Genomic DNA, 12,424 nt, shown 5'->3' on the forward strand with positions numbered 1-12,424 from the left:
TAGTGTGTGCGCAAACACACAAGAAGTTTAATGTACTTAAGTCATTAGTTTTTGTATAATATATTACATTTTGTTAGTGTGTGCGTAAACACACAAGAAGTTTAATGTACTTAAGTCATTAGTTTTTGTATAATATATTATATTTTGTTAGTGTGTGCGCAAATACACAAGAAGTTTAATGTACTTAAGTCATTAGTTTTTGTATAATATATTATATTTTGTTAGTGTGTGCGCAAACACACAAGAAGTTTAATGTACTTAAGTCATTAGTTTTTGTATAATATATTATTTTCTGTTAGTGCGTGTGTGCAAACACATAACAAGTTAAATGTACTTAAGTCATTAATTTTTGTATATACTTTTATATTTTGTAAGTGTTTGTGAATGAATATGTAACCCAGAAGTATTCATGTATTTTTAATGTATTTTTCAACTCAATTAAAAGTTTTGTAAAGATTTCAAGCCTTAAAAGCATTTTTATTCATTCTAATAAGAGCTTTCATTCCAGTAGCTTGGATTTAATTACATTTTTAATGGTGCTCACATGCATTTGGAGAGAAGCTTTTTTTGGAATATTAAAATAAGGTTTCTTAAAGCTTTGATAAAATAATTTCGAGGTTAATTACCTGTCATTATAATAAATATGTAACCAAAATTTATTTAGATAAAAAGGCTTTCACATACGGAGACCTATTTTTTTTAATGCTGTTCATTTTAAGGTAAAATGTTATTTATTATACCCTTAGTAGGTGAACAGGTATATATATATTTTTTAAATAAAAACATATTTGTTTTATTTAAATATAATAATGAAATCTCGTTTTAAATTCATTACTATAAACCCGACTTGTTTCAAAAACTATAGATTTTATTATCAACATATGAAAATTCAAATTAATGTGAACATCTGTAGTTCTCAAAACTAGTCATGTTTACTAACTCAAACTACTGGTGTTATACAATTGTTTTATATTTATTTTTTAATCATAATGTCTATCCACGAAATTAGGGCAATTCAAAAAATATATATTTTTTTAAATCATTATGTTAACCAAAACGTTAGAAAAGGAGCAAAAATAACAAAATTCAACCCAAAATAATTGTATTCTGTACTTTTTATGATACCATAAAGCAATCAAGAGTTTTAAGAAATATTTGTTAGATATGTTTTTTTTTAATCTTGAAATCGATCGACAGTTTTTATATTTACGAAAAATAACAATCAATGTTTATTTAATTTTCTTCAAAGAATTATGTACGTAGGTACTGCAATGTTACAAATTAATTTCCTTTATACATATTACAAAGCCATTACAACAGATGTCGAGAAAGCCTTTTTTCACTAATTAAATTTTTAACAAAGAAAGTGGTCTCAGATTCAAAATTTTAATTACGGGACGTAAAATTTAAATTGAAATTCAAATAATAAATGTTTTTGTCTCATTTTCCAAAGAAAACTGAAAGAATGGAATGTCACCGCATAATGAAACTGAAACAGAGGATGTCTAAATTTAAATTTCTTTTGTTTTTAACCTCATTTTGTGATTCCAATTTCAAAGCTCAAACAGGCCTTTCTAGTTTCAGATCTAATATAATGTTGAGTTCTGGATAGAAAATTGAAAAAAAAAATTACTCGAAATAAAGTTTTTCGCTTATATTTTTTTATGTATGTTTTAACCTGTCACAAATATATAGTCAGTCTCCGTAGTGTAATGGTCAGCACACTCGGCCACCGTACTGGAGGTCCCGGGTTCGGTTCCCATGGGATAGGGGTCAAATAAATATCAAAGTCAAATAAAATCAGGTAAAAGGGTAATTTTTTCACTCTCATATTTATTCAATATTATCCTGGACTGGCACCGGAAGCGAAGGGGTGATCACCTTTCCTTCGTGTGTAAGATTCTTCTTCTCCGTCTTATTCCTCATTGCTGAGGGTTGTGACCCTTGCAGAAGTGTGTAAGATAACACTGCGTTTATATGATGCAGTGCCCTATGCACCATCGAGTGAGGAAGAGGGTTTGAATGTTTGAATATTTATTAAAATAGGCGCAATCTCAAAAAAATCGGTAGATAACTTTAGGAGAATTAAGATTTTGATCAAACGAACTTTTATATTTGTATTTACGAGTATGTACATAAATGGTATAATGTGTGTTTTGAGTCCGTTTTCAAGTATTCGATAATTTTTTCTACATGTTAATACTTAGCGCATGTGACTAACTCACACTTACAGTTCCACGTTTGATTCCTATTGAAATCAATATTATAAAATATCATGAAACTAGTATATCAACAGAACGCCCTAGAGCGAACATCAATATTTAAAAAAATATTTTTTGATGAAAATACTCCATGAATTTAATTAAAAGTTAGTCATGGATGTTCCTCTTTTTATTTTCAAACATAGTTTTGTTTTAAATACCTTTCAACTCGTTTTTAAACAGTTTTTTTAAAGGCCGTTTTTCGTACAAAAAATCCAATAATATAGTCACATTATCCATGTCCCATTTTTGCGCCTTGATAGCGGCCAACAGCGGAGCATTAAAAGCTTTAGCGGGTTATTAAAACATTAAAAGCTCTTTTAAGAGAATTTACTATGAAAGCGAAAGCCTTTAAACTTTTCAACTTCGTTAATTGCAGATAGTTTCATAAACGAATGAATTAAATTACATAAAGTTGATGAAACGTTTTTAAACATATTTTTAAAAGAACGTTTCTTAAACAAATTTCTAAGTACATGTTCCTAATTTAGTTTTAAAGAAATTAATTGCTAAATTTAATGAATTTAAAAAGGATTTGAAAGTTTTTTTTTATATCTTCGTTAATTTAGTAAATATGTTTACATAATATGTATATATATATATATATATATATATATATATATATATATATATATATATATATATATATATATATATATATATATATATATATATATATATATATATATATATATATATATATATATATATATATATATATATATATATATATATATATATATATATATATATATATATATATATATATATATATATATAAATATATATATGTATATATATATATATATATATATATATATATATATATACATATATATATATATATATACATATATATTTATATATATATATATATTTATATATAAAAATATTTATATATATAAATATATATATATATATATATATATATATATATATATATATATATATATATATATATATACATATATATATATATATATATATATATATATATATATATATATATATATATATTTTATGTAAAAAGTAAACTATTTAAAAAAAAGATAACACTTCACATGAGCTTAAATGTAGAATAAGATAAAGAAATTTAACTAATACGAATAAAACTGCTGTCAGTATTTTTGGGTATTTCTTTAAAAATAGTATTTTAAGCAAAAATAATCGTTATTTTCACCGACCTAAAAATATGATCGGGTTGAGCATTTTACGTTAGTACGAAAAAGCAAAATTAAATGTATTGAATATTTTTTATTGCAATTTCTATCCATGAACTCGACATAAATACGGGTGTAATAACTAAACAGCTTTAGTCGAAAGCTTTCATTCATACCTTATTTTCAGTCAAATAGGCTTTAAGGTAATTTAGTAAAAATATGCAAAAATATTTATTTTAATATTTTTTAAACATTTTTTTAAGCATAAATTTTGATTATGAATATATTTTAAAATTTGAAAAAAAACTTATTGTTGAAATATAAACTTATATTTTTATTTGACATTTTTTCACTTACCTTGAATACTTGTCGGCACAAGAAGTTTTCTTTCACAGGAAGCAACCTAAAAAAAACATCAAAATTATTTATAAAATATTCAAAATAAACAACGATAAACAAAAACAGTTAGGATGATTTGGCATAAAAATATAAATAATATTGAAAGCGACTGCTACAAAAATTACTGAATTGTTTTTTTTTATTTAAAAAATAAATTCCTGTAAAAATATCACGCTTCTTCCCCACATGAGTAGGCAGAGAGGACGTCCCCGTATCGTGGTATTCATATACAATATTCAAATTATCTATTATTTTGGTGGACATCTCATCTCAGCTAATCTGCTATTTTGGTGGAACCTAAAATATGGCGGTGTCAAAAGTCTGCGTAATCGGAAGGCATGTATGACTTGATGTATGGATGTGAAGGAGGCGAGGAGTGTATGTCAGGACAGAAGAGTGTGTCGTTCTATCCTTTCTGCCTACCCCTGCGGAGAAACGGCGTGATGGTAGAAGTAGTAGTAGTAGTATTTCGAAATCACACATTTAGGAAATTGATTTTTTTTTTGTTTACAATGTTCAAATTGCATAAAAAATATTGGATTTTCAATATCTATAAATTATTGTTACTTTTATCGTTTTGGTCTATGAAGGTTGAAAAACATGTAAAAGTTCAAAATAATATTATTTCTCTCAGATATTTCACAGGACAAAAAAAAATACAAAAGCTGTTATATGAAGACGCTTTTCTTACTTCGCTTTTAGAAGAAAGCTCATAAAATGGAAAATATAATATCTTCTTTGATTAAACATAAGATGCATTTCAGATTGTAGATTTTCACTTGACTGAGCTGAGCTTTGAATTAATGGCATTTTGCAGCTAATGCAATTTACTTTTATGAAAACCTCGATGATTATTAAAAGAAGTTTTTATTTTTTTGTTAATTCTGATTTTTGACATCTAGATGAAGAATAATATTAAAGTCTTTACAGGGCTTATGACATACATCATAGGTTAAGTTAAGTGATCACTTTACATACGTGTAACATTCACCAATTCTACCTAAGATTGACAACCACACTACTCAATTTTTGGAACTCTTAGATATATAGACTAATTATTAGATATATAGATAGATACATAGACTAATTATTTGGCATCAACTTTGGGGAATAACGTGATAATATTCTACTATAAAAGTTGGAATAATTGTCAGGTAAGAGGAGATGAATAAATGTGAAAGAGGCGAAGATTGTTTGCAAAGACAGATTAGTGTGGCATTCTATTCTCTCTGCCTATTCCTGCGGGGAAGCGGCGTGATGATGAGTCAGTCTAATAAGCTTATTATTCAAATTCGTAGAGTTATTTTCTCAGGAAGATTGAAATAAATTATACTAAAAAAACATGTATTAAATTTTATGATACAAAATTAATAATCGTACCTATTTTTTAAAATAAAGAATTAATTACATTTTAATTATCTCTAGCCAAGAATCACATAACTTTGTTTTAAAATTAAAATTCATGAAACGAGATATGCCTTTTTACATTAATATCCTTTTTATTATTTATTGATTTGGCGTTTAATTTGTAGAACTCCATTTTAATTTATGTATTAATTTTAAATCAAACACAGATTTTTTGAGTCTACTAAGTTGTATTTTATTAACAAAAACACATAAAAAATTATACTGTGACAATTGTTTCGCCTCGTTAGGGCATTATCAAACGAATGTGAAGATCATAAGGACCGTAGTCCATTTGATCTTGACATTCGTTTGATAATGCCCTAACAAGGCGAAACAATTGTCACAATATAATTTTCTATGTGTTTTTGTTAATAAAATACAACTTAGTAGACTCAAAAAATCTGTGTTTGATTTAAAATTAATACCTTTTTATTACATTAATTCTCCATGAAAGTACCCATATTATAAAGAAAAACATCATTTGATTCGTATTCTTGCAAAAACACATTTAATAATTACTATTTTTCCAGCTTGTCGTCATTAATTCAATTACACTTGAAATTGTAAAAGAAACAATACGAAAAATCTAATAACGACCACGACTGTCAGTTTTCTTTCCAGAATAGACCGCGAACAAAAAATTTGTGTGTTGCCACAAGATAAATGGTGTTGCCAGCTGAAAAAAACTTACTTCGCCATTTCCGATAGTTGGAGTCGGCCATCTTTGTTTGCGTCGAACACTTGGAGCTGAAAAGAGACAAATTGATATAAATTAATGGTTTATTTACATTTATAGACGTGATTTATCTCTTATTTATGTTAACTGAAACCTAACACAGAAAATGTAGAAACTGCTATTTTTGCGTTATTTACGTATTTTGTTTTTTGCCTTGGTGAACATAATAGATTTGAATAGCGAAAACACTCAAATATATCTTGAAGAATACTACATTTTGTACACAAGATAATAAATAGACTCGAAAACACATTATTTGGTCGCAGTTCAAACGATCGAAAAATTAATGTACTGCAGATTTAATAAATAAAATAGAGTTTTTTGTATCTCAAAAGAGGCAAAGAAATTAATGTTTTGGAAATATAGAAGTCTGGGTATTTATAAAACTTGTTACATATCGCTCACTCCTTTCAAGAACGTCATAAATCAAAAAACTTGATTTTTCAGGAGAACGTTTTTAAAGTTTAAATATATAATCCAATGTATTAAAAATAAATATCAAGCCACTTATTGAATTTTTTACTATGAACAGAACTTTTAAGGTAAAATCTGAAGGTTTTTTCTCCATTTGAAAAATATTTGGTTTATTTAAAAAAAATATTAAAGAATACATTTTCTTCAAAATGAAACAACACTTCATGCCCTGTAGGGGGTAAATATTAAGTTTAAAATATCCCTCTTTTGCTGTGATATAGTACATTTTCTGGGCATTCCGAAAACGTGCACAACTGAAAATTGACGATTTTTGATTTATGACGTTCTTGAAAGTAGTGAGCGATATGTATCATTAGCTGGCTTTTGTGATTACCAACGATTAAATTTCAACTCAAAATTTGAAAAATTCTTACTCTTTTTTTAGGCTCCATTTTTGGCAGCAATTGTTACATACAATATAAATTTCAGCGGCAGCGCTGTCATCTATTTGATGAAAATTTTAAATAAATTAAATTGACAATAGCATACATCTTCATTTATATATCACTCACTCCTTTCAACAACGTCATATATCAAAATACTTGAGTTTTCAGGAGATCGTTTTTAAAGTTTAAAAATATATTCAAATGTATTAAAAATAAATATCAAGTGTATTAAATATAAATATCAAAATATTGAACTTTTTACTGTGCAAAAGATATTTTTAGGTAAAACCTGAATGTTTTTTCTCAATTCGAAAAATATTTTGTAAATTTAAAAAAAAAATTAAAGTAAAAAAAATTTTAAAAATTTAAAAAGAAAATTAGGTAAAACCTGAATGTTTTTTCTCAATTTGAAAAATATTTTGTAAATTTAAAAAAATTATTAAACAATACATTTTCTTCAAAATGCAAAAAAAAAACACTTTCTGCCCTGTAGCGGGTAAATATTAAGGTAAAAATATACCGTTTTTGCTAGGATAAAGTACATTTTCTGGGCATTTCAAAACATGCTTAACTGAAAATTGACGATTTTTGATAAAAGACGTTCTTGAAACGAATGAGCGATATGTGAGATTCTTTCCAAATTACACTCGGGTCTCTTATAACATGGTTATATGGTTCCACAAAAACCCGTGTTATACAAAGTTTGAAGTTATACATAATTAGGGTTTGCGTTCCAAAAAAAATCTTAGATAGTTTATATGAATATTTACTTAATTTTTTTAATAACAACATATTATTCAATAAATTAATTTTTCTGAAACCGTGTAAAAACAATTGATACATCCGTGTTATACTAGGCCCAAGTGTATTTCACACACTAGCCCAGACTTCTACTTATCCATCTCCAATAACTTCTTTTTCTCTATTAAGATATTAATGATAACAATCTTAAAAATGACCTCTCGCAGAGTCAAATAAATGCAGTACAAATATTTTGAAAAGACTCGTTGTATTTATGAAAAAATAACATACATATGAGAAAAAAACAATTATAAATGTATATTAAAGAATGCGAATTGACTACTACTACTACCATAACGCCTTTTCTCCGTAAGGGTAGGCAGAAAATATGGAACGCCATACTTTTCTGCCCTGACATACACTCCTTGCCTCCTTCATATCCATACATCTAGTCATACATGCCCTCCGATTACGCAGACTTTTGACACCGCCATATGTTAGGTTCCACCAAAATAGCAGATTAGCTGAGGATGTCCACCAAAATAGCAGATTAGCGCCATTAGCATAATTTGAATATTGTATATAGGTAAATACCACGATACGGGGACGTCCTCTCTGCCTACCCATACGGGGAAGAAGCGTGATATTTTTACACGAATTTATTTTTTGAATAAAAAAATCAATTCAGTAATTTTTGTAGCAGTAGCTTTCAATATTATTTTTATTTTTATTCCAAATCATCCAAACTGTTTTTTTTTATCGTTGTTTATTTTGAATATTTTATAAATAATTTTGATGTTTTTTTTTAGGTTGCTTCCTGTGAAAGAAAACTTCTTGTGCCGACAAGTATTCAAGGTAAGTGAAAAAATTAATAAGTTTATATTTCAACAATAAGTTTTTTTTTTCAAATTTTAGGTTCTGATTGATGTAATCGTACCAAGTCTTTTTCGGTCGTCCTCGTTCTGTTTTCTCTCTCACATTCACCACATATATTTTCTTAGTCATTCTCTCGCTATCCATCCGCTCCACATGTCCATATGCTTAAATAAATAAAAGGGCATATCACGTTCTCCTCATTATATTAAAATCTCTCTTTATGTTAAAATGATATGTAGAAAAAGTTTATTGCATGCCATTACATGTATGCAATAAACTCTTTTTACATAGATAAATTTTACTTGTATTACTAGTATTAAACGTAGTAGTGGTAAACGGAGAGATTTTGGAACAGGTAGATGATTTTGTGTATTTGGGTAGTATGTTTTCTAGGGATGGAAAGATTGATAAAGACATAGAAAGGAGAGTGAATGCTGGGAACAAAGTGAATGGTGCACTGAAATCAGTTATAGCAAATAAAAACTTATCAGCGGAAGCTAAACTGGCAGTGCACAACGGAGTCCTGGTTCCAACTCTAATGTATGGAAGTGAAACATGGAGTTGGCAAAAGAAGGATGAAAGTAGACTGAATGCAGTCGAAATGCGATCTCTCAGAAGAATGTGCGACAAAACGATGTATGATAGATGTACGAATAGTGAAATAAGGAAGGAAAGCAAAGCTAAGATAAGCATTATCGATAAAATCAAGAAAGGTGTGTTGAGATGGTTTGGACATGTAGAACGAATGAGCGAGGAAAGAACGGTAAAACAAGTTTATGAGGCGAATGTTAGCGGGAAAAGAAGCAGAGGAAGACCGAGAAAAACATGGCACGATCAGGTATGCCAAATACTTGAAAGTGGTCAGGTTAGGAGTCGTAATAATCGGCTGGTATGTTTGAGGAGATGCATGAACGCGGAAGAGGCGAAGAATGTTTGCAAGGACAGAGTGGTGTGGCGCTCTATTCTCTCTGCCTACCCCTGCGGGGAAGCGGCGTGATGGTTAGTTAGATGACGCAGTGCCCTATGCACCATTGGGGTGCGGATAAGGGTTTTATTATATAAAAATAAATTTAAGTTAGTTAGTTAGTTACTAGTATTATAAATCAAACAACTTAAATTAAATAAATTAAAACATAATTTTTTACTAGTATTATTAAAACTTTAAGTAGTATTATATGCTAGAGCATGAGTGTATCAAAGTTCACCTGTATAATTTATTTAACGGAATTAAAATCAACCGTTAAATTATTCGTACGATCTTTTTCAACTAAACATCTGTATTTGATTTCCTCTTGAATAATTATGCGTCGAGTTATTCACTCAAGCATTTAGCCTCAAGAACAGTGGTTTCTAAAGTAGGGTACGCGCACTTCGAGTTGCAGAGCGGACACCGCAGTAACAAAATGCGCCAATAGTGTAAAAAATTAAAATTCTAATGAGCATATCTGGCAAAAGTCTACGAGATAGAATAAGGAACACCAGGATAAGAAGATATGCAAGATCGAAGATGTCGTTAGGTGGGGAAGGCAATGAAGAAGAAAATGGTATGCGGATGTGAGGAGAATGGAACCATCCAGATTTCCCCACATTGCATTGTATCGGGTTGTGGTCCCGTGGTTAGTGTCGCGGACTCTTAAGCCAGAGTTTCTCGGTTCGAACCCACTCTACCACAATTTGATACCTATTTCTAATAATGAGCCGCTCAGGCTCACAGAAATAGTATGAAATTGAAATATTTGTGTAAATATTAAAAACACTAATATTTCTATTTTTGATAAAAAAAAAATGCATGGCCAACCCATAGGTAAAATGACATCCGGAAAGACGACAAAGAGATGTACTGACAGCTGAGAATTGATATCGCAGTAGCTTATCGCTCTTAACCTTCCCCTCCCTGTGCTATGTTTTTACTTCTATAATGAGAATATCAATAAAGAATATTATAGATATGGGCTCAGTATTTTTTATTCCTCCGTAATTAATTATGTATTACATGAAAGTATTAAAATATAAAGTTATTAATTTGCAGCGACGGAAATAAATAATTTGTGAAAAAATCGGGGATGAAATCACCAATACACAAACGTTTCTCAATGTGTGCTTAGCGTATTTTGTATATACGCGCATGTCTTAGCATGTTTAATGCACCAGTAGTGCCCAGATCGTCTTACGTGGCGGTCGTGTCGCTGCGCTAGCTATTGCGGCTACTTGCGATGTATTTTTTCTCGTTTTCAGATACTTACCAGAGACAACATTAGAAAATTTAGGAATATTCACATTTTTACCGTTTTTAAAATCATATTTTCATGTAGTGTAAAAAATACATATTACCGCTAACATAACAAAATTGTTACATTTGAATTTCAACTATGGAAAATAAAATCAACATGTATGAATATTCACATTTTTTCCGTTTTTAAACCACATTTTCATATGGTGTACAAAATACATATCAAGATTACATGAAAGGTTGAAAATAAGCCACAAGGCCTACATTATGAAGAAGAAGAAGAATAATAAATTACTTTTTGCATAAGGGTACAAGATTAAAAATGTTTGACGATCACTGCTCTAGAATATCGCGAAGGAAGCATCTGAGATTATTCCTATATAGGTACAGCGTTGTAGAATTGAATGTATATACATTTGGTAAAGAGGATCAAGTACCCAAACTTAGTTCTCTAATCTCGTGAAATATTATTGTCTTACCATTGTATCCGTGTACTCTATCAGCTTGTCCTCGGAGACGTCATTAATTTTCTTGGCTTCCTTCAGCAGATCTCGCAGAAAATTCTGTAAAACAAAAGCGCCTTATTAAACGGGGGATTTATTTCCATAGAACCTTTTCAACAAACATTCCCGAAACAAAATTGAATAATCCTCTTCATTATCATCGTAAATATTTCCTCAGCTTTTTATACGTGAACGCATTAATGAAATATTTAAATAACACGAGCGAAATGGAAAATGTTTCGAGAATTAATCTCGTTTTCTTATAATAAATGCTCCATCGACAAACGTTGATTAAATGATGGGGCAAAAGACAATAATTTTTCTTGTAGATCTAATCATTGATTTATCTCTTAACTAAGTTGACAGACGCCATTTCGTAGTTGGGTAGACTGGCGTTGTGATTTTTCAGTCTAATATTTATTTAATACCACCCTGGACTGGTACCTGAAGCGCAAGACTAATCACCTTTTCTTCGTCTATTAAACGATCGAGATAACACTGCTTCTATACGATGCAGTGCCCTATGCACCATTGGGTGCAAACAAGGGTTAGAAGGGAAGACTGCGATTGGAGTATTACAGGAGGTGTTCCGGATGGCATTGGACAAATAAAATAAGGCGACGGTGATCGAACCCCTATCCGCACCCCAATGGTGCATAGGGTACTGCGTCATATATATACGGTGTTATCTTGATCATTATTTACACACGAAGGGGAGGCGATCGGGTCTCCACTTCAGGTACCAGTCCAGGGTAATATTGAATAAATATTAGAGTGAAAAATTACTTATATTTACTTGACCCCCCCATAGGAATCAAACCCGGGAACTCGGATATTGTGTAGAGTTGTAATAAATGTCCCACAGCATTGAAATATCGATGTAAAACTAGCAATTTCGTGCCTTGCATGCATTTAAATAGTAAGCGTGACTTGAAGAAATAGATTGTTTCTACAACCATAATTCACTGTTGAGGGATGATTGCTTAAAAGGTTTCTTGTCACTTTCGTTTCTGCCCCCCCACTTGTGAATAATTTATAAACGTATGGCTTATAATATTAGACTTATGTATTATATTACTTCCCTCATGGGAAAAGGTTTATCTTAAAACGATTATCGTATTTGAATAATTAATTAATACAAGACTCAGTAGTCGAATAACACTAAGAACATAACTAGGCGTCGATATCATATTGAGATGTATCACAACGAAGTATTTAGTAATGATTTTCCCACACATAAACTCTTTATAA

General features: G+C 29.6%; 1 protein-coding gene across 2 annotated transcripts in view; it reads right to left on the reverse strand.

Moving 5' to 3' along the window:
• Positions 1 to 12,424, reverse strand: part of LOC148313323 (calbindin-32) — a 175,231-nt gene that overhangs the window by 20,143 nt on the left and 142,664 nt on the right. For both annotated transcript variants that reach the window (XM_088264057.1, XM_088264047.1), the window contains exons 8-10: positions 11,150 to 11,233; positions 5,919 to 5,974; positions 3,779 to 3,824 (exon numbers count right to left, since the gene is read on the reverse strand). In XM_088264057.1, the coding sequence (XP_088120183.1) occupies positions 3,779 to 3,824; positions 5,919 to 5,974; positions 11,150 to 11,233 (186 nt within the window). The remainder of the gene's footprint in view (positions 1 to 3,778; positions 3,825 to 5,918; positions 5,975 to 11,149; positions 11,234 to 12,424) is intronic.

Source organism: Brachycentrus maculatus, unplaced genomic scaffold (assembly GCF_059751285.1).
Source record: "Brachycentrus maculatus isolate JH-2025_06_01 unplaced genomic scaffold, ASM5975128v1 h1tg000015l, whole genome shotgun sequence".
Taxonomy (NCBI): Eukaryota; Metazoa; Arthropoda; class Insecta; order Trichoptera; family Brachycentridae; genus Brachycentrus; species Brachycentrus maculatus.